The 23,020-nt window shown below is 36.2% G+C and overlaps 2 protein-coding genes across 7 annotated transcripts; one reads left to right on the top strand and one right to left on the bottom strand.

Moving 5' to 3' along the window:
* The first annotated feature begins 5,972 nt into the window (after window positions 1–5,972).
* On the top strand, window positions 5,973–9,331 carry LOC116266042 (expansin-B18-like). The gene is made up of 4 exons (XM_031647111.2): window positions 5,973–6,221; window positions 6,556–6,668; window positions 8,175–8,374; window positions 8,921–9,331. Exons 1-4 carry the CDS (start codon window positions 6,047–6,049, stop codon window positions 9,261–9,263), a joined length of 831 nt encoding a protein of 276 aa, XP_031502971.1. The 5' UTR covers window positions 5,973–6,046; the 3' UTR covers window positions 9,264–9,331.
* A 1,444-nt stretch (window positions 9,332–10,775) lies between these two features.
* LOC116265802 (chromo domain-containing protein LHP1-like) lies at window positions 10,776–20,414 on the bottom strand. 6 transcript variants are annotated; one of them, XM_031646744.2, is made up of 8 exons: window positions 20,006–20,411; window positions 19,893–19,918; window positions 19,700–19,786; window positions 19,482–19,609; window positions 18,776–19,397; window positions 13,695–13,755; window positions 13,515–13,607; window positions 10,776–11,295 (listed from the first exon to the last, which is right to left on the bottom strand). In XM_031646744.2, the coding sequence occupies exons 1-7, from the start codon at window positions 20,285–20,287 to the stop codon at window positions 13,548–13,550; spliced, it is 1,266 nt and encodes a 421-aa protein (XP_031502604.1). In that variant the 5' UTR covers window positions 20,288–20,411; the 3' UTR covers window positions 10,776–11,295; window positions 13,515–13,547. The 6 variants fall into 6 exon arrangements, with proteins under 6 accessions (XP_031502604.1, XP_031502605.1, XP_031502602.1 ...); XM_031646745.2 differs by having other exon boundaries at window positions 10,776–11,223; XM_031646746.2 differs by lacking the exon at window positions 10,776–11,295 and adding an exon at window positions 13,016–13,402 and having other exon boundaries at window positions 20,006–20,412.
* Window positions 20,415–23,020: the final 2,606 nt, after the last annotated feature.

The following is a 23,020-nucleotide window of genomic DNA, read 5'->3' as shown; positions in this document are numbered from 1 at the left end:
AACTGGATATTCGGATCTCACTAGCATAATAGCCAAAATTTATACGTCACAATTTGCAGATTCCAGTCAAATATCAGACTCGGATTTGGATTCAATTATCAAATTGCATGTATCAAATCTGAATTTTCTTTAACATACAAGATTTTACAATCATTTAAAATCAAAGGTCCAATACTTTGGTATATAAAACATTATTTACGCTTTCAAAGCATAATTTTTGTATCTTTTATTAATTTTATTGCATGAAAGGTTAGATTTTTTTGAGAAAAAATGTCATATTTTATGGCCCATGCACCTCGTTACAATCAGAGAAAAGGATGGAACGTCCAATCCAAAGCGAAGAGGGTAAATTTTGAAATTCAGCAATGAAATTTCAAAAAAGATGCCCAATAAAGTAAGGACTTTACCAAATTCATGTTGTTTGGGTGAAAGGGGAAACCCGAAAAAGTGATAAGGAATTTGAAACGAGTAGAGATGTTCATATATTCAATTTAAATCATGTATATATTTAATTGTATCGTTTGGAAAAACTTGGATATGAAAAAAAAAATACTTATCTAATTGAGAAGTCAAATTGGATTTGGATGTAAAAAATTACATCTGATCAGATTTAGATTTAGATTTAGATTTAGATTCATATTCAAATATACATAAATACCTGGTTGGATTTGGTTGCAGATTCAGATGAAATTTATTTTTAAACAAATATCCTATATCTGCTCTTTGAAAATAGGTGAAGTTTGGATTCGGATTCGGGTATGGATATAAAAGTCGAATACGGACTTAGATTTGAATTGTCAAATTGGATTTTGGATTCAGTTTCCAATATGTCATTTCTTAGTTCGTATTAGAGTCTGAATTTGAATCTGTGAACATATGAAAAAGTAATATATCCAGCACGAATCCAATGCGTTGATGTCTCTAGAAATGACTCAAAATAGTGTAGCCATTAAACTTTTCTGATACAACGCCTTCTCTCTCTCCATTCAGCTTTTGTTTACCTTTGAGTCTCTCAATGTGAATTGGATGTTTGAATTTTTCATATATTTTGCATTTGGTTCAACATATAGAATGTGCATCATGTTAGTCACAAGGTTCGACATTACATCGGAATCAATGTGCGTATCTTTCTTTCTTTCCTCTCAATATCTTTGATGATCCATCCTTTTGCCCATCCAAGGGAACCCAAGGGGTTCTTTCCTCTCTCTCTCTCTCTCTCTTTATATATATATATATATATATATATATATATATATATATATATATATATAATGATTTTAAGTATAGTTGTATTTTCATGAATCCAGTGAAATAAGACGAAACTAATACGCTTTAAACACAAAAATGTAACTGCTTCTTTCACAATGCTAACCGGTAGGGAGAATATTTGCCTACGAATAACAGTACAGATAAAAATGACATGATATATATATATATATATATATATATATATATATATATATATATATATATATATATATATATATATATATATATATATATATATATATATATATATATATATATATATATATATATATATAATATATATATATATATATATATATATATATATATATATATATATATATATATATATATATATATATATAGCCCCTCTCTATGAATAATTGGTGGTCCTGATCAAGGTCCCCAACTCTCTAATGCTCTCGATCATGCTGGAAATGGCGTCGAATGCAAAAAAATATTTACCTGGTCAAGACAACCTTTGAAGCAAAATCAACTTCAGCAAAAATAGAATGTGCTAGTTAAGATGAAACTGTTAATGTTGCTATTTTTTTTTCAATACTTTTTTGAGTTGTGAAAGAGTTGCAAGATAAATGTGAAAAGGATGCAAAGGGAAATTTGGTTATTGGTCTCTCTCATGTGTCTACGCTTCAATCTCTCACTTATAGCAAAAAAACTTTTGGTATTTGACATTAATAGCCTTTTAGCCTTTTGCACAATTTAGGTTTACACCAACGGCCGCTTGTAATTCTTTTCTGAATATGTTCAACTAACTTTATCAGTCTACCTAATTCTATGTAGGAACATATGCTATATATCTCTAGGCTCATGTGCGCATACACACACATACATGCATACATCCAAAACCAGGCAAGGTTCTTTTTTATGAGCTACATGCATGTTTTGACACTATTTATAATAGCAAATAAAAATTAATTTAATGACTGGAATTTTGCCATATTATTGGAAAGAAATAAAGAAAAACTTCAACTGTTAATTCTTTGAAAGAGGCTCAAAGGCTCTCCATTTCACCTGCCACCTAGGCCATGGGCTACAACGGTATTAACACTGGTAGCAGCAGGAGACGACAGAGACATAGCACCTATGAGAATCAAACTAATTCCAACCAACTGCAATATATCCCTTAAATAAGAGTGGGCAACAAGCATGGCATTTCATGGGTAGTTGGGTATGCAGCCTGTGAATGGACGGGTTTGGGCTAGTTATTTGACACCTGAGTCGACCCGATTAAAAAAAATTGCTGGGCTAAGATAGCTCGAGTTGGGTACTTAGGGGCCCGACTTGGCCCTATATATATATATCTTCAACATATGGCACTAGCAGTCAGTTCTCTTGGTGCATCGCCGATGACTCTCTTACAAACTCTTTATGTGTTGCCGATGAAACCCCTAGAAACTATTCATATGTGCTATGGCACCCTTAGAAACTCTTAGCACGTCGCTAAGGGTTCTTGAGATATTAAAATATAAAATATTAAGAATTTCAAATGTTGACATCAAGCCAGTTACCCGACGGACATAAAGTTGACAGTCAGGTCCTGCCCAATAACTAAATGGGTGACCGGCAAAGGCTTTCGGCCAGCCCGAGCCGGATGTTGCTGAGCCTTGAGCTGGATGTCCAACCTTACCCTTAAAGCCACTTTTTAATTTAAATGCTCTTTGAATTTCTTTGCCCAAATACCTGAAGTTATATATATGGAGCAATAGGATTGCTGAATTGGGTTCATGCTGCTCAACAAAGAAATTCCAACGAAAATAGTTTTCATTTGATAATTTTAGGAGGAAGGTTGCTCATTACATTGTTTAAATGGAGAGTTTCCTTCAGACAAAGACGAAATGTACCTTAGTTTTAAGTAGCTTGTGTACTGACTCTAAAATAAATTTCCTGTAAATTTTTTTAACTTGGGTAATCAGAATTTGATTAGAAACAGCAATAAGTGTGGCTAAAAAGTCTCAGCATTTAATAAGGTGTCTCGATTACTGTTTAAAACCTGATTTGAACAAGTGCGTTAGGAGAACTAAATGAAGATGCATAAACCAATACATTATGGTTAACCTCATGTGAACGGAAACTTTGATTTGTTTTATTTAAACAAAAATCTGCCTTTTTCTCTTAAAATTAAGTTTCAAAGCTCTTTCTTAAAGCCCAACACCTTTATTATCCATTTTGCAAGATCGACTTTCAGTATTAAAGCCCCCTAAAGGAACTTCCAAGTTTTACCATATGGAAAACTTAACTTGAAATAACAAAAAACACACACGCACACACACACACACACACACACACACATATATATATATATATAGTAACTGATAGGTAGATGATTGATGAACCTAGATGCTAGCCATATGAGGAATTGTCACCTCCATCTTTTTCAGATCGCAGTTGAGAGAAAACCTTTAAAAAGAGATGATGGAACAATTTCATCATATAGTATTAGTTCACATTTTTTCTTTTCATTTCTCTTTCAACACCTTTTTCTACCTGTTTTTCTCTTATCCATCCATCATAATGGATGATGGATTGTCTTAATCTGGGTGACTTTTATGAGAAATTGGTATAGACGCTTAGGTTAGGAATAAAAACCAGACTCTTTAATTTTGATACTTCTTTTTTTTTTTTTTGACAATCATACCTTATTAATATGATCTTAAGAATATGTTGATGCAAAACATATATTAAGTTGATCATTTGCTAAACCTTACTAGTGCTTTTTGTAATAAGAAAAAATAAATGGCCCACAAAGCGTCAACATTTTTATAATAAAAAATCCATATTTTTCATGAAAACAACTTGAATCAAAGCATGTTTTATATCAAAATAGTTTTTATAAATATATTAAGATGTTTGGATTTTTTTTGTGCAAAAAATTAATGGGTTTTGTTTTATCCCTATCTTAAGTGTATGGTATATATATATATACGTGTGCATGTAAACCCAATTGCATAAACATTAAATGAAATCCTTAACAAATTCGAGAAACAAGTCTAGAAATCTTCCCTTAATTTATACATAGATAGGATTTCAATATATGTAAATATCAACACTGTCTTCATTACATATTATGCATTGAGAAAAGGGATTTTCATTGTCACTCAATAGATTTGCAGTCATGAAATTCATGTCTCTTTAGCTAGTTCTTTTAAAACCACTTACATTTATAAAGAACTCACTTCTTAATCCAACGATTACGATGTGGTTAACTGGTGTTTAAATCGCACAGGAGTGTGCCTTCAAGACACCCTTTCATTAAGCCAAATTCTATAAAGATCAGTTCAAGAATCAAATCAGCGAGGATGCTCCAATCTGTCGTTCAGGTGAAATGTTGGTTGCAAATAAAGGAAATTATTTAAAAAAATGGAAAATTATTTAAACTATTTAAATATACAGTTGAAAAATGGTTCAATCCTTACACATGGTACTGAAAAATCAGCTGACGATCTAGCCTTTTTGTCTTGGGTGACTTTGACTATTTTCAAATTATAATATATATATATATATATATATATATATATATATATATTGAACGAGGACTCTAGCGATCTTATCTTGTTTATCTCAAGATAGTTTAGAAAAAAAAAACATGAAGAAAAAGGTGATGATTAGATATGACAATAGATTGGACGGTCTTCACAATGATTTGGTTGACTATGGAGAGATAAAGTCAAATACGAGACCACTTGTGTAAGATACAAAAACAAAACTGTTAAAAGTTATTTTAAGCGAAATGTGAATATTCTATCATGTTCATAAACACTAATTTAATATAAATAATGTTTTAGTTCAAGTTATGTTGTAAAATAATTTGATTTTTCTACTATCATAATTTTAATGCTATAAGAGCCATTTATTTTTTGTCATTAAAAAGGATTATTGAAGTAAAAATGGCTAACTTAATACATGTTTCTTAGCAAATCACTCTTAAAGATCATATGTATACACCAATCTCTCTCGCTCTCTCTCCAACAGGATTCTAGGATCTGTTTAGTTGACTAAAACAAAGGAAGATACCGCAATTTTGAATCAAAGGAGAAAATTCCAAGAAATAGCAGATTTAGTATTCTTTCCATCGATAACTACTAGGACGAACATTAGATTAGAACTAAACAATTCTTGAATGAGGTATTCACTTTCCAAAAACCTCTTTTTTAAAAAACAAAAGTTCAGTCAGATTCCTATCCACGAATATTTGTTCACGGTGAAATGCCACCTTCAGAGAAAGCTTTTCAAGATTCAAATGTTCTAAAAGAAAAGGTTTTAATAGCTGAAAAACTTATTCAAACCCCTTTTCTCTCTCTTTCTCAGTTAAATTCTGTTTCAAAATCAAAGAACCACACTTATTGACTAGGTGAAAAAATGAGATAGTAAACTAAAGATTAGTGAGGAATGTAATTGGGAACGTAAGATTATATACATTTGTGTTTAAATATAACCATCTAAGAAGTTATCGACTGACATCACCATGAATGGAAACCAGCGGCCGGTTACCCATCACTCAGCCATAAAACTGTTTAACCATCAAAGGAAATTTAACCTCCCTAGTAAGCTGTGTTTCCATTAAAACCCATACGAAGAAGAAGAAGAGGAAGACGAAGAAGAAAAGGTTCCTCATATTGGTTCACGGGAGTTGCAGTGGGTAGTGTCTCAGTTTTGTCTATATATACCAACGTGACCTTCCTTCTTATCATATGCGTACAAATTACCCTATCTCCCTCCCCCTTCCCCTCTGCAGTGGCAGTGGTGATCTACCCGCCACCAATCATTGTTGATATCAGTCATGGCAGCCACCAACATCTTCTCTTCTCTCCTCATCTTCCTCGTGTTCATCTCTTATCTCTCCCATTTGGCCTTTGCTTCTAAGCACAAAAGATCACCTACGGTGGCCGACGATGCCGGTTGGTCGCCGGCCGGAGCGACATGGTATGGAAGCCCTGATGGTGCCGGAAGTGATGGTAATTATGCTGATTACTTCATGTTATGTACTTCCATGACAATGCTAAGAGTAGCAAACTAGGAGGAGGAATAGAAATAGTGCTTGCATTTCTTTGGAGTTGACGGTTTGCTACAGTCGTGAAAGTTGGTATGAATGGGTTAATAATATTTCATTGTAAACTACCTTTGGAAATCTGTCTCTTCTTCTTCTTCTTCTTTATTGATATTCGAGGGAGGGAGCTAGCTTATGCATGCAATTAACTAGTAGTAAGAAAATTGATGAGATAAGAGCATGTCCAAGTGTGTTTGCGACATGCTACAACGTACGTGTTTATAATGCATTCTGTTGGGCAGGGGGAGCTTGTGGGTATGGAAGTGCAGTAGAAGAACCACCATTCTCTTCTTTGATAGCCGCTGGAGGACCTTCTCTTTTCAGTTCTGGCAAAGGATGTGGCGCTTGCTATCAGGTCTCTCTCTCTCTTTCTCTCTCTCTCATATATATATATATATATATATATAGGGAGACTCAAGTCCCATTCCTAACCTAACAGACATAGCTCTGGTTGATAGCTGGAATAGCTCTTTATAGTATCAATGAGTTTTTTTTTTCTTTTATAATAATCCACACATTGTTTGTGAAGTATGCAAAATATGTGCCTCAAGAAGCAAAGCTGGTTGGGCAGGCAGGCCTGTAAGAAACGCATGCATCATGTAAAAAACACATCACCTGTTTGATTATAGTGGGTGCTAATCCTCTTGGACAATTAAAGATGGAATCTTGATACTCAAGTTGAAGGTCCTACACACTCCCTAAAATCCCAGGACAAAGAGAATGAAAGGGCATTTGGGTCTTCTTAGAGTGGTGAATTGCTCTAGCCTTCTGCTCACCCAAAACAAAAGTATTCAAAATGTGCCCTCTTAGATTTTCATAAATAATGTTTGAACACATGCATCCTTCCAGGCTAACAATGTCTAAACTAGACATTTAAACAAAAGAAATGCACTTTATTAGATGCAAGATACGAGTTTATTCATATTTCCAAGTACTTTTGATCAAGTAGGCGGCTTAAAGGTTTAGAAATTGATAAAATTATTAAGAAAAGAATTGACAAAATTCATCACCTTGGATATGCACGCCAGAAATAGTTGTAATTTTGGCTCTTGAATCTTTTCACGTAATCATTTTATACATTTAGAAATTTCACATATCTGCTCTGAACACCCAATATTTTATTCTTAGGCTACACAATGTGTCTCTACAGGGTAAGGGTATTTTCATCTTTTACAAAAAAAAAAAAAAAAAAAAAGTTTTTTACTTTTCCAATTTTGTCCTACCTTTTGGTTTTCTTTCTCCGGGCTAGGGGCATGTTAGTCTTTTAGCATGGAGGATTGAGCCGAGTCTCTGTGTTCTGGTGGATGGCATGAAGGGGTCCGAACATGTATTTAGGCCGAACATTCAGGCAGCCTTTTCCGGGCTGACAGGGGCCAGACACTGCACAGCAGAATATAAGTTTGGGGTCTCAAAATGACAAAACTTTGTTAAAGAGATACCCTCTTATGAGTTATGAGGACATGTTGGAACATTAAGATATTGAAAGACCGAAATACCCTCAATTTGGTCCGGCGCGACGGGTCAAAACCTGCCCCTGCCAAGGCATGTTGGGACCGAACACGTTAGCTTTCGCTAGTCATCTCATTCCACAGACGGTACGGCCACAGGGAGATGGCTGTGTTCGCAGGACGTGCTCGACATGAGCATTATGCGATGGCCTTTATTAAACAAATAAGCTTGATCTTCGCCAAAAGGTGTATATATATATATATATATATACAGCTTTATTTTTATTTTAAAAAATTTAACTAGAATATTTTTTTTCCTTTTTGCACTGAATTGTGAATATTGCACATGGTCTGACCTTCTTATTGAGCAATGAAGAGAGATGCATGTGATATTGATTGCGTATATTGAGCAGGTCAAGTGCTCGGAAAATGAGAACACGGCATGCTCCGGCCAGCCTGTCACGGTGGTGATCACAGACGAGTGCCCCGGTGGACCCTGCTTGGATGAGTCTGCCCACTTCGACTTGAGCGGCACTGCTTTTGGCGCAATGGCTCTGCCCGACCAGGCCGGTGCTCTTCGCAACGTCGGGCGCATGCAGATACAGTATAGGAGGTAAGAGCCTAGTAGGGGTCGTTTGGTACCAATAATACTAGAATATAGTGTTTCGTGAGAACCTAGTGTTTCATGAAACGGCTTCATTCATCGATAAGTAGATGCTGCTTGTCGACCACGTTCATTTTTTTATTATTTTTCAATATCTTTAATGTTCTTATCTTTAATTATTTTATATATTTTTCATTTTCCAAACAATTAGTATAATAAATAATTTTAACTATTCACAACTAATTCAGCTGAATATATTGCTGAAAGGACTAATTCATTGAGTAGGCAGCCTAGCTGATTCTTCTCAATTTTTTTTCTCTTTCCTTTTCCCCTTCTCTTGGCTCAAAATCATGTCCCTTTTCAGGTCATGTTAATTTCCTAGAATTAGAAAAAAAAAATTGTGAAACGCAAGCAGGAAAATCTGAAATATATTCTTCAAATATAGTCAATGATGTAAGAAATGACTTAAATGAGTCCATTTGAATCGAATAAATGAGAGACCGATTTGATTCACTGCTATAGCAGGTTGCTTCATTAGACTTTTGGTTTTTGCAGAGTTGCTTGTGGGTATCCCGGCACCAACCTGACATTCAAAGTGGATCTGGGCTCGAACGCATACTACTTCGCCGCCGTGATCGAGTTCGAAGACGGCGATGGCGATCTTGGGAGCGTTGATCTTGCACAGGCATCACCAAGTCTTTCTGGAACAGATCAATGGCTGCCTATGCAACAATCTTGGGGAGCCGATTGGAAGCTCAATGCAGGATCCCCTCTTCAAGCTCCCTTTTCCATCCGCTTGACATCGCTCAGTTCTGGCAAGACTGTTGTTGCAAAAGATGTCATACCCTTGGGCTGGCAGCCTGGTGCCTCCTACCAGGCACTGGTTAACTTCCATTAGCACATTACACACACCCACAGAAACATACTTGTATTCATATGGTTAGTGGGTAATAAAAATAAATATTTTTTCAAGCCACCAAAGAGGCTTATGGAAATCTGAAAATTATAGATGGAATTCCCTATATGCTTCTCAAAATCTGCAGTTCTATGAAAATTACAATGGGATTCCCAATCTCTAACGAAATATTGCACGGCCTGCATAGGAACCGACTTCAACTAAGTTCAGCTGAAGGAAAATAGTGAATCTTAGCCTGTAGTCCACACAAATTCAATCTCAAAATAAGCTTCTCCATCACAATGCCAAGCAGGCCAAGGATGAAGGATATCTCTCAAAGTATCGTTTGAATGCAAAGACACTCAGAGAGTGTCCAAAGAATCCAAATTAGTGTTCCATGAATCTATCTGCTCTAATATTTAGAGATTTGAGCAGATCCATTGGAAATTCAGCAAGTGTTCTTGCTATCAATTGTCCCTTAATGAGTCTATCAATTGTCCCTTAATGAGTCGTTTGACTTGTGGTTGTTTCATGAATATACCAATTCATACCTTAAATTCATGAAACACTAGAACTAAGTATCCATAAATTTACCTTAATTTTAAAATAAATACTTAAAACACTCACAAAGTGTTCCATTTATCTCAAACGACCCCTAATTGATCCCCCCCCATTACTCCAAAACACTTAATTAGGTTGCCAAAAAATTGACACAAAAAAAATATGAAGCAAAACGGAATTTTGTCAGACCACTCCATTATGGACCAAAAAGAAAAACGAGAACACTACTCAAGCATCACTAATCTTCACAATCACATGCCTTTGCACTTGAACAGTACATGCTTCTTATTCCTCAGGCATGAGCAAAATACACCTTGGTGTTCCTGCTTTCCTGAAAGGCCATTGATTCACCTTCTTTTGGTACTAGATCTCCATCCTGCGGTTAACCATAACTCATGATTTTTCTGCAAATCATACTGCGAAAATTATAAGTCCAAATTTGCTCAACCTATGGGAACATTGAATCCTACCCTATGTTTGGATAAAGGGAAAGAGATGGAAAGGAATGGAAGGGAAAGAGATGGAAAGGAATGGAAGGAAAAAAGAAAGAGAGAATGGAGAGGGAAAGGAGAAGAAAGGAAAGAAAATGATCATCAATTCCTTTCCCTTCCAATCTCTCCACTTTAGAAGGGATTGAAATTACATTAAAAACTTATTTCATTCCCCTCCTTTTCCTTGCCTTTTCCTTGCATCCAAACACAGTTATTAACTCTCTTTTCCTTTCCCTTCATATTAATTAGTCATCCAAACACAGGAAATGCCTTTCTTTCCATTCCTTTCCCTCCCTCTCCCTCCAACAAAAAAGGCTGTTAGGGACAAAGCACAATAAATGCAACAATTATGCACTTAACAAGCTGATCTCCACCCCAAAAGTAAAAACTTTAACATTTCTTACATCTCATCCAGTGATGCTTTCAGAAAAAACAGAGCATTTGTTCAGGCCACAGGCTCTAGTAGCTTAAATAGAATACTTAACCTCCATTATTCCATATCAATAAAAGCTCAAAAAATTATTATAGTCAAGAAATCTCAAGGTTCTACAATACCACGAATGTCATCATCATCATTGAATTTTTACGTAACAAGCTCGGAAGGGAAGTCACTTAGATTCTTCAGCCATGGCTCCCTGCATCTGCAACCTAAAACCTAACCATCACCTTCAATGTACATAAGGAGTCACCAACGTAGCCTTTGAGCAGCCATTTCAATTCAGAGCTCTAGATACCAGAAGCCCAACCCATCCTGTTTTCTGAATTCTGGAGGCTTGCATCAAAATGGAACGTCTATCTCAAACTTTGCAGCCAACGATGTCTCGTTAATCCTCTTTACCCTTAGGGTTACACCAAGAAGGTGCAACTTCGGGACCAGTCTGAAGATCTGCATCCCTTTCAGAGGCAAGCTCCTGATAAACTCAACAATGTGGTCACACTCGGGTTCACAAAGCCAGAACTAAAGAATCTAAGGAACCGTTCTTCTGAAATGTGCAATATTATAAAAAAAAAATGTTGTCATCAAATACAAAAAGTGGTACGAGAAAGCTGGTTATAAAGCTGAATTTGCCAAAGATCTATAAATTCTACTGGCTCTTAAAGATGTCTTTTATCACTACTCCAGGATACCCACATTCATAGTCTCAGAAAAGGTACACTGGACAATCATGACAATGAAATCATCTATTGCAAAAAATACAAGAGCATGCACACCTGTTCAAACATCTAACCAGAAATCACCTGAAGAAGCCAAGTACATAAAATTTAAATACAATCACATAAATGAGCCCAATGCTCTATACTCTGTTGATTAACCTGTGGTTCAATATACCTGAGACAATCAGCTTGTCAACATTGAAATAAACTGTTATATTGAAGAATTCAGTAGTCAAACTAAAGCCTCCAAATTTACGGTCTTTGAATTTTACATAAAGACATAGTGGACCTGGCAGTGTTTGAAGGTGGCAAATAGTAATGGAAAATTTCATACTCGTTGCTTGCCTTTAACCAGGCTGGTCTGGTGATTTTCTAATCCCCAAAAGGAAAAAGAGAGAAGGCTTACGTTTACAAACAGTGTTTGCCATAGACCTACATTGTCTACTCCGATGTTTCTAGCTATCCAACTTAGCTTCATGTAGGACAACACTGGAGGTGTTTGAAGCACCATTAACTGGGAATCCATGTCCCCATATTTCAGAATCCGGGTTAATGCCCATTAGCACTGCATACATGACCCTATCTAGTTTTAAATATTTGGCCAACCCACCTCCTTTCACATGTTACAACGTTTCCTTCCCAATGTCTTTCTTGACACATGAAAACTGTTCTCCAATCTCCACTACCAATACAACATAAAAGGTTCCTAACAAGCACAGTTCCTCTACCTGCTTGATTACCATTCTCTTCCTGATCCAACAATGAAAGGCATAGAATCCTAATTCAATCATCTGCCAACATCTTCAGACCTGAGTTCTCCCTTGCTGTCATACCTGTTCACTGCAGCTCATTTTAGTTATTACCAAACCTTTCCTACGTTCTTCAGTGGGAGGAAAGGATGTTTTACTATTGACAACGAAAGAGAAGGCATATGCCTTACTAATTTATCTTATTATTTTCTTCACATACACAGACCCAAACGTATATTGCTGTGGAGGACACCATGCTCCATACCTAGATCTCCTTCAAATCTCAAAAGCCGGCTTCTAAATCATCCTTTCCCCTATATACACAAGATTCCATAAGCAGAAAAGTTCAGGCTGTCGATTTCTAGATCCTTAATTAAAACAAATGCACTACAAACATGGTTTCACAGTCAATAATATTTTTGTGGTTATTAACATCACACCCATACAGTTAATTTTCAAAAATTACTGAGATGAACTGTTGCTAGAGAGTGCTTTCCCTCAATGCTAGCCATATTTCATATATGTATGATTTTAGTCATAAGTATTTTTCATCTCAATATATTTCTTCTGCAAAATACTTGCCAACCCAAACATATGAAAGAACAGGTAAATTAATATTAGTAAAAGTAGACTAAAAGCATCATCCAGAAAAAACTCGGATGAAAAATACTGACTAATTTACTAGACTAAAAGCATCATCTAGAAAAGACAGATGAAAAACACAGACTAAGAGAAAAGGATGAATAAACATAAACCTGAAGAGCGCATCAAAATGGAACAATAAGAAAGATGTCACAAAGACCATAAATTTTTCCTTTTTTCCCTTTTTTGCTTGTCATTTTCAATTGAAATAATACCCAAATTAACAAAAACAGAATGCTGAGAAACATCTATGATTATGACATCGTCAAGTAGGAGGAAGCCCATTCTACAAGTTCTATCCAACATGGGGCCAAAGCAGATAACGGCAAATAAAAGTTACACTATCATAACTCGGTGGTTTATCAATTCAATCACATTCACATTGGTTCTCCCTCAGATTGACTATCAAAAAAGTTTAATCCATGGTTTTGTTTTCTATAAGTTTTACATATATTTGGCACCGCCCGTTCCTATTTCTATACATCCAGAAGATATTCTTCATCTCCGTGGACCATTCCCCAGTATGCCTGCAACAAAACCAGCACTAAAGGAATGCTCATGATGGTTCAATTAACTACATAAAACACTAGAAAGGAGGTCTACAACTAGAAATTGAATTCATTTAGCCTATAGCGCATAAAACTAAAAGAGCTTACCAACAGGGGTGGCGCAACTTAGCAACATTTTGTTCATACATTTAGCATTTGTACAGGACTATAACGAAGATGCTGCTCATAGAAGCTAATCAACTGCCCAAAAAAACAATATAAAAACATTTATATGCTAGTAATGTGCAAAAGAGTCAGCCATAATCATACAAGAGATCAATAACTTACCAGCAAGGGATTGTGAGCCTTAAGAAATTCATTATCCACTAATACTTCTTTTCCATCAGATCTGTCAACAAAGATTTACAAAATTGACAATGGGAAATAACAAAAGCACATGATTGTCAAATGAACTAAGCAAGATAGCCAAGGGAAAGTTTAAAGTACTATGAAAAGACATTCATTTAGTTCATCCAAAAAAAATTGCCATATACACACATAAATTAAATCAGACATCTGAGGAACACTACTAACAACAGTGTCTCAGTCAATCACTATAAAATTAGATAACAGATGAACATTATTGACAACAGTCTCACATGTAACTCAGTCAATAACTCGTCTACTGTGCAAAAATAAACAATAAAAAACATTCAACCCCACCAATAAGACTAACTCAAGCAACTAATTGCAAATACTTGACCCATAGCGGAGTAGCTGTGGAAAGTGTCGTCTGAAGGGCCCAAGTCTAAGCACTCAACCATTGACACACACATGGGCGAACACTGATGGGAGCCTTGGATAGTCAGCAAAGCAACTCTTCCAATAGCTTTGAGTTATACAGATCATATAAACAGGATACTGGCAAGTAAAGTGACAAAGTGTAATACGTATGGGACAGTTGTAGCAAACCGAGCCCATGCATTGGGCTGAAGGGAGCAGCCTTAGTCATCTCTGGGTTTCGGCATTAGCAACTGATCAAAGTACTATTACAAACAGATCAACAATGCCTTAGCCATCTCAGCTAGGCCACGTGCAGCATGGACATTTCAAAAAACATGAAATATTGGTGTTGGGCTGTATTTGACACCTACATTGTGACACATGTCGACATGCCTAGGACACACCATTCTTGCCCAAACAAAGACATGCATGTCTCTTTCTTCTTTCCCTTTTATTTCTCCCTCTCTTTCAATGACTCTTTTTTCCCTTTTTCTTCGCTTCTCTCCTCTCTTCTTTCTCAGTCACAAGCTTAAGCCAGACAATATTGTTGATCTCTTTCTAATTTTCATTGGTCATATTTTATGCTTCCCAATCTATCTAGCAGACTGAACTGTTTGGTCACCTGAGCTAACATCAATTTTTGCAGACATAAGCAATGTTCTTGACTTCCTTAATTCAAAAGGCCAATATTTAGGTTACTATTTAACTAAAACAAGCATTAGATTAATATACTCTAATTAACAGATATATCTCTCGCTGAAACTTGCATAGGCTCCTAAATAAGTTATGTAACTTGACTGCATATAGTCTGCATTTTATATCAAATAAGTAAAGTAGTTCTAGTTTTTGGGTTCCTTTATCAATCCAATCAGTTTCTATATGCATATTGGCAAAATTTTGACTATGTCCAAGCATATTTAGCATTGGATATTAGCTGTAATAGTGCATTGCAAAATTAAGTATTCATTGCTTAATTCTGATTCACACTCTTCTTAACTTGGTTCAGTAGTAAAGCAGTAATTACCTTTGCTAGTTATCAAAGTGCCATTGTGTAATCGAGTGCAGTGAATTGTTATTATTTTGTCCTGCTCTTGTTCCAGCTCAATTTCAGTTCTTAATTAAGCAATCTCTAGCTGTCATATTCCTTATAATGGTAACTAAGCGGACTACAGATTCAGGTGGTTGATTAATGGTCCTTGTAAAGGTTGGTGCGTGGTCCAACATGGATCCAATTGCATTTGCTTTTGTTGATTTTCAATTAAGTTTCAGGCTGTTGGCCCTAACAAAATCATAAGAATCTAAGTCGACCATTAGAATGTGATAGTGGAGTAAACCACGCAAAAGCACAACTATTTCATTCTCTTCTTTTCCTGCTGCTTCTTCTACATCCAATTTTTTTGCCACGTATTGTTTATAATGTATTCTGCCATGTTCTTGTCATAGAGTTCTTCTGGTTTGGTGGGCAGAACGCAATAGAGAGTGTAGCCATTTGATTGAACGTTGGTTTTAGAATGGCTTTAGAATGAAACAAAAATCAAATGCCGGCTACAGCATCTTATATGGTTGAAACAGAAATTAAAACAAAATTTAGGTGATGATTGAAACAAAAACTAAAACTAAAAAATGAAAACATATAATAGTTAGTTATTTACAACTGTTTTTCTCCCCTTCCCTCACTTAGCCGTTAAACACCAATAAATTTCTCCAGATGAACTTTTTCTAGTTCATCAAACACACCTCATTTTAGGATGAGGTGAAATTTCTCCTCTCCCACCCTTTACCAAGGGAACTTTCCCCTAGTGAAGTTTCCCTTCCAAATAAGGGGAACAATCAAACGCTACCTAAGGGACAATCAAATTCAAACGAAGAGAGAATAGAAGATAGATGGAATATGAAGAAGAAGGAGAGGGAGATTGAAAGCTTCCCCAAATCTATGTGGCATCAGATTCTCCCAGGCATAGGAGGCACTGATACCATGTCCTAAACAGTTTTGAGGAAGAGAAAACCCAAGATTCAATCGGCCCTAATCTCTTAGTATAGAGATTACGAAGACAACAAAGATTACATATTGGTCCACAAGAAAATAATAAAATATTAAAAATTCCTTCTAACTTTCTCAAATTCCAAAAAAGCCCCTCACAGCAATATTTCTCAATTATTATCAAACAGAAAAAATGAAGACAAGAAGATTATCATTACCTGCATATGGATAACCAAATTGCTAATTTTTTCACTAGCGGCTTAACAAGGCAGAAGTTTTGGTTTTCAAAAAGAAAGTTACCTGTGCATGATTTCGGGCATATAAAGTTGTTTGTTTTGGTTTTCAAAGAGAAAGTTTTGGTTTTCAAAACCATGTAAAGATTGAGTGGGTTGTTAAGAATTAAGATGTATTAGGGATGAAATCTGAGTTCAGGCATGACTTGGACCCAGGTCCAAAAGTGGTGCGTTATGTACTATTGTTAGAGACAGAATTTCCCTTGACTAAGAAGCATCCCTAAGATTTTGTGACTGTCGCAGCCTTCATCCCTTTTCTTCATTAATCCTTCTTTCTTCTATGTTTGGATTGATTCCAGCATGGTATTCCAGATATCTTACACTGTGCACACATTCTCTCCCTATCTCTCTATCTGCACATATTCCACTCATCAACTTCACCATTGTCATCCATCGAGGCATGCATAAGTGCCAGCATTAGGTCCATCACTTGGCTAAGAAAACTTTATCTAGTAATGCAGTTGCCGTTCACTCTAATATCATTCCTCAACCATGTCTTGGAGATAAGTAGGTTTTGCAAAACATTCATGTACAAATCTCCCCAGTTTGAAATTTAGAATAAAATATGAAAAGTGGAATCTTTTCACCACTAGAAATCTAGACCGGCTTTGTACTGTATATCTCTTATCCCAAGTTCATACAAACAAAGCATTTGTTGTGAACTTCAACAAGTGTTAATTGCTCCTTTTTGTTCATATGTTCATAATCATTTGGTAATGAAATTTCTATGAGGGGACCAAAAAAATGAACAACAATGTCTTTCTTTTTTTTTCAGTACAAGCAGCTTATTCTCCATAGCTATTCCATCTCAAACTTGTTTCTGTTGGAACTTTACAGTTTTTCACAACATAAAACTACGAGGATGGCATGGAAAGGAACCATTTTCCAACTAATGTACAAAAAGAGGAAGTTTCTCCCAGCCATCACATGGAAACAAGAATCTTGCAGGAAGCAAGTTTCTTAAATATTGCTTGGGTTGTCTTTCTTTTGAGTAACATCTCATCATCTGGCATATTACATGAGGATTGCTTTTCCTCTATTTGTAGTAGCAGTTTTCACTATTTCCAAATAGAGAGAAAATTCAACTAAGCTTATTCATGTGTGATTTACAATCACGGATGATTAAATAACTCTCTCATCCAAGGCCGTAACAACCCAGCCTAAAAGTTAAAACTAACTCAAGCAACTGATATGGCAGATCTCCTGTCCATCAGCCAGCTACTGTCAAGTGTCCACACCCGAAAAGTTACGAATCATGACATTCTGTAGCAAGACATACAAGTATATAAACTCCTCAAGATCTTTCAAAATCTTCAATTTAGGACCACTCTTAAGTTTTTTGCCCACATACTATAAGTTATAACCCACCCCATCAAGGAATGCCCTCACATGTTAAGCCCACGATCTGAGTGCAGAATCTAGCTCTGAACCTATTGTAACAATGCAACCAAAATAAATTGATGCACCCAGCATGTTGAATCTCAACCCACCTCATAGAAAGTCCCTGTGTGCAACTAAAAAGGCTATTAATCAGAATACATTTTGATAGTATGACACTCAAGGACAGAAATTCTTCAAGATCTTTCGAGAAACCTCAATATAAGATCATTCTCTAGTCCTTCCCCACATATAGGGTGTGACAAACTACAAAGACAACATTCTCTCAAGAAAGAGTAGGCTTTTACTATTGTCTTCATAAATGGGATGAGCCCCAACTTACCATGAAAGTGGAGGCTAGCAGACAACTTGCTACATTCCGACAGCATATGCAAGAATAAACAAAGGGCCCGTTTTTCTAAAACTCTTATGCAAAGGCTAATGCAAACGTACTTCCAAGTTACCTAAAAGACTCAAAATGTTGCTAAAGCTTAACGATAATAGTTGCCCTCATCCAAACATATGTAGCTCATCACAAATGGGAATGAAAATCTTCAAAAACTATAAAGCGGAGAAGTGGTTAACCATTTGAGTTCGGTATACAATCATATTTGTGTCCATGAACATTTAATGACCATATTTTCGTATTTGAGTTCTTGTCCCGAAATCTTGTGCATGATGCAATATAAGAAGAACCATGTGGATGGAGAATCACCCCTTCCCAAACCACATCCTGCTTCTCACTTTTGTTGAATTAATAAAGAATTTAGTTATTGCAATCCAATAAAGCTAAGGGAAGACATTGCAGCACATATCACAACATAAACATCTTGTGACAAAATTGTTCGTGCACCCACAATGAATCGACCCATAAAAGGGAAAAAATTTATCAGTTCATTTGAAGCATATGAATCAAACTATATCATTCAATAGAGCATTACTATAAAGCATGCCATGGTAAAACAGAAAAGCAAAGAAACTAACCACACACGTACCTCAATGCCCTAAACGATACAGCAACTTCCTGAACGTTATGGATCGTGGAAGTGGTGTAACTTACGGCCTTTATAATTTTTACGATCGAACTAGTACGATCTCTGTCCTTAACACTATTGGTTTGCTCATCTTCCATGATTTCAGCAGGTGGAACGCTATATCTATCAACGCAAAGTTCAGCCCCATGGCCAGACGCGGCTTCTTTCCTTTCAGCATTAGAGCTATCTTGTTTGAACCTCCTAACATTGCCCGATTTTCTCCTTTTAGCACCAGTGAACCGACTGTTTTGCGCAACATGCGAACTGGTCCCATTAACACAACCATCGTCCCTGTTAATTAGATGGGGAGAGCTTTCAGTGCTTTGGAACTGGATTGAAATTCCATCAATATTGCCTTCTTGCTTATCGTTTCTACTGCCGCCAGCAACTTGCTCCCCACCGGTCTCTGGCTTCTCGCCGTCCTTCTTAACAGTACAGCCGTCAGCATCGACCCCACGAAGAGGATCGACGGAATCAGTTCTCCTCGAAGTAGACACCGGATCCTCACATTCCTCCTCTTTCGCCGTAACATCCGAGCGTGCCTCCTCCTCCTCCTCCTCATCTTCCTCCTCCTCCTCTGGCTCTACATCACAAGAAGGACCAAGAGTTACATAAGCAGCCAATACCAACTAACCATTAGCTTCAGTTTGCAGAATGCCGAAGCTACCTTCAACTGATCTTTCATCTTTTGCCTTCTTCCTGCCGGCATGGGATTGAAAAATGAAAGGCGCAGTTCTTTTCTTCTTGATTGAATAGTGAGTTTTCCTTCTGCGCTTCCGGACCGATTTAGAAGATCTAGCGAAGTGCCACCCCCAGAATCAACAATTGCCCCATAACTAAACCACCAAAAACATATACAGATCACACATCCAGAGTAAAGCAAACCTCTCTTCATAAGCTTCGAGGATATCTCGGCAACTCTGGAGGTTCTCCTCCGGCTCCCACGTATTCGCTGTCTCCGGCCATCCCCGCCTTGAGAAAAACGTTGAAGGAGAGAGGCCCGAATTAGTTGCAGTTTTGCAGAAGAAGGAACAAAACCAAACTTGCAGGAGGAGGAAAGTAAAAGAAGAAGAAGTACCATTTTATGAGATACTGAACCTGACCCTGCGAAGACAACAAGCAGAAGCTCAAAATCAAAAGAAGAAAGACTTGACCAGAAAAAAAGGGAAGCCAACCCGCGCCATTGAATACCTTCCTCGTCCGCTTCTTCCTGACGTCTTCGATCTCGTAGAAACCCTCGTCGAGTTTGGGTAGCTGCAGCTGAATCTCGCCTTCCTGCTCTTGCACCTGCTGCTCCTCCTCCTCCTCTTCCTCCTCGGCGTCAGCACAACCCTCTTCCTCGGGTTCGTTCTCCTCTCCTCCTATTGCCCCTCCACCTTCGTCCTCCACCATCTTCTCCTTCCCTTTCTCTTCGTTCTTGCACTGCCCAGATTCTGGAGTGCTTATTTTTGATGACTTCCTCTTCGTCGGCATCTCTCTCTTTCAGTCCCCTTTGCTTCCTTTTCACCAGGGCCTTTTCTTGCAGGGTAAGAGAGAGGGAGAGAGAAGATGTCGTGGCGCGTTCGAGTCTTCTTCGCGTTATTTCACTGATGCCCACTAAATTCGCGCCTCCCACCGCCCCACACTGCTCTCCGCCTGAAATTTTTTTCTTTCCTCGTTGTTTTCCATCGTCAAATTTCTGACAAGGTCATACCCTTTTCAAAAAAAAACTGTCTGTTTTCTCCCAAATCAAGTTTTTAATCATTTCCATCAAAGACTTTACCTCTGAAATTATCTGAAAATTGGTTTTTGAATCGAATCATTTTTTCTCAGTCTTGGAAATCAGTCAAACCGAATTGCATCAAAAAATCTGTTTTGGTCTCCTGTTGTTTTAATGAACTACAATCTTTTAATTTTTTTGGTAGGGTTAATAGACTAAAGCGAAACAATACACACCTACTTAGTTGGCGTAAGCTCGATTTGTCTATTGCATACAGATAATATTTGTTTACGCAATCAGCACCACAACGATTTGTCTTATTGTTTCTAATGAAAAATATCTATTAATAAAAACATTACTTTATACATATGTCAAATAACTCTAAAGTCTTAGTTTCAAACAACCAAAAAATATACATGTATGTAGAAACAAAAATACATAAAAAGAATGTATAAAGTAACAATGCTATGTCTCATTTCTCTTCAAGTAGCAATGCTATGTCTCATTGTGAAGCAACAAAGCGCTGAATCCTTATAAATTTCATCTTGGCATCGTGAAACTGTGAAAGCAATGTATAATCTAATTAAATTCAATAATTTCATTAAAAAACTAAAATTTCGAAACCATATTATAAATCTTCACATCACTAGCCATCATCCTAATCTTAGTTTACCTTATGGACATCACTTTTTGAATACAAGATGTTGACAAGTTTATTTCATTTTCACTACCATAGGCAGGGAAGTCACTATATTTTTCAAAATTTTTACAAGGACGGACTATATTTTTTAAAATTTTTACAATGATTATAGTAAAATGTATAGACATTATAATGTAAACAATGAATACTGGTACCATGAGAGCAATACCGACATGAAAATTTTAAAATTTATGGTTACCAAGAAACCACAAAGTAGATATACATGTATATATATGTATATGCAAAATTACATAAAAAATATGCACAATTAACAAAACAGGTGAGAAAAATGCAAAACACTTGTGTTTCAGATAATTAATATGAAAAATGATATGAAAAACTTTAAAATGAATATGAAAAGTACAAAAAAAAAAAACATGTTTTTGTTGTTTTACCATGTCCTCGTGTTTACATGTCAACACGGGTATGGTAGCAATTTTTTCATATTTGTGCCACTTATGGGGCGTTTGATGGGTTGAAATTTTGATTTAGGAATGAAAATTCCAAAATCATAATTCCTTCCTCGTCAAACCGGAATGAAATCAAAATTTCATGTTTCAATTTCCTAATTCTAGAAACAAAATGCTACATTCGTTTAATAATTTTAATTTCATAAAAATAAACATTTTGGTTCTAAAATTTCATGATTCCAGATACATCAGATGTCCCCTTAGATCATAACAAGTTCTCTTTTTTTTTTTCAAAATCTGAGAGGCCATGGCCCTTGCCAGCCCCCGCCTCTGCCCCTAGTCAAAAGTAGGAAGAAGATAATATAAAAGATGCCAACTTCACGACTGTTGATCAAACTCTAATATTGTCATTATGTATGAGCTTTTCCATGGTGCTGTCTTTGGAAGTCTTTGTGATAAGAATCCACAAGCAACTAAAAAGAGAAACATTTTTTCATCTCCAATTACTTTTACTTTTATTTTTGTCTCAATCTTTGTTTTCGTTCTCATGCTCATGACAATTCTAGTTTCAACCCTGCTTCCAAAAGAGACACATTTATTAAACAAAAGGCCAATGCGGGCTTTGTTCGATGTTTTGGTGATTCATGATGACAGATTGTACGGCCTTCATGCCGGCGAAACTTCTCCCTTATCAACTTTCAAGTTCAAAGACTTAGGATAACAGAAGCATTGTGAACTGAAGCCGCGTCTAATAGATTTTGCCTAAAATAAGACTTATTCCTAAACTAAAAGTGAAGCACATGTGGGTACAACCAACCTAATTGAACTCATGATCCCCTTGAACTGAAGCTCACTTAACTAACCTGGATTAACATAAGTATGTTTGAGATCCATTTATACTACTATTGTTAGGGTTCGCGCTTGCTTACATATATCAGTACTTGGAAAAATTGCAATCATCAATCTCTTCTTTTTCATTGAAAAACAATTGGAAGAAGCAACAAAATTCTGAAATCTGAAGTCTTTTCTGATTCAAAGATGAGGAAACAAATTTAACTAAGAACAAAACAATCCAGTCTGCATTTTTTTTTAGGTTCTTATATGTGGGTTTATATTCATGTTAAGTAAGTTTTAGGTCAACTGATTGCATCTTAGAAGTAGGGTTTTTTTTTTTTTGTTCTCACTAATATTAACATTCATTGAGTTGCCATATATGTTAATACAAGTTACTAATGTACAAGTTGAAGTACATTAAAAGCAGCACCTTGATGCACCAAAAGCAGGTCATATATCCTAAGGAAATAAGGAGTTGAGTGGTGGCTTGCTCACCTAAAAATGCTAAATTAATTAGATACACAATATATATATATATATATATATATATATATATATATATA

Source organism: Nymphaea colorata, chromosome 12, assembly GCF_008831285.2.
Source record: "Nymphaea colorata isolate Beijing-Zhang1983 chromosome 12, ASM883128v2, whole genome shotgun sequence".
Classification (NCBI taxonomy): Eukaryota; Viridiplantae; Streptophyta; class Magnoliopsida; order Nymphaeales; family Nymphaeaceae; genus Nymphaea; species Nymphaea colorata.
This window is presented reverse-complemented; position numbering and strand designations above follow the sequence as displayed.

Excerpts from the sequence above, each read along its gene's own strand:
- LOC116266042 (XM_031647111.2), top strand. The coding sequence starts at position 6,047 with ATGGCAGCCACCAACATCTTCTCTTCTCTCCTCATCTTCCTCGTGTTC. Across the intron at positions 6,669-8,174 it reads GATGTGGCGCTTGCTATCAG|GTCAAGTGCTCGGAAAATGA; the intron begins GTCTCTCTCTCT and ends TATATTGAGCAG. Across the intron at positions 8,375-8,920 it reads ATGCAGATACAGTATAGGAG|AGTTGCTTGTGGGTATCCCG; the intron begins GTAAGAGCCTAG and ends TGGTTTTTGCAG.
- LOC116265802 (XM_031646742.2), bottom strand. The coding sequence starts at position 20,287 with ATGCCGACGAAGAGGAAGTCATCAAAAATAAGCACTCCAGAATCTGGG. Across the intron at positions 19,610-19,699 it reads CTCGAAGCTTATGAAGAGAG|ATCTTCTAAATCGGTCCGGA; the intron begins GTTTGCTTTACT and ends GCACTTCGCTAG. Across the intron at positions 13,756-18,775 it reads GTATCGTTTAGGGCATTGAG|ATCTGATGGAAAAGAAGTAT; the intron begins GTACGTGTGTGG and ends CTTTGTTGACAG.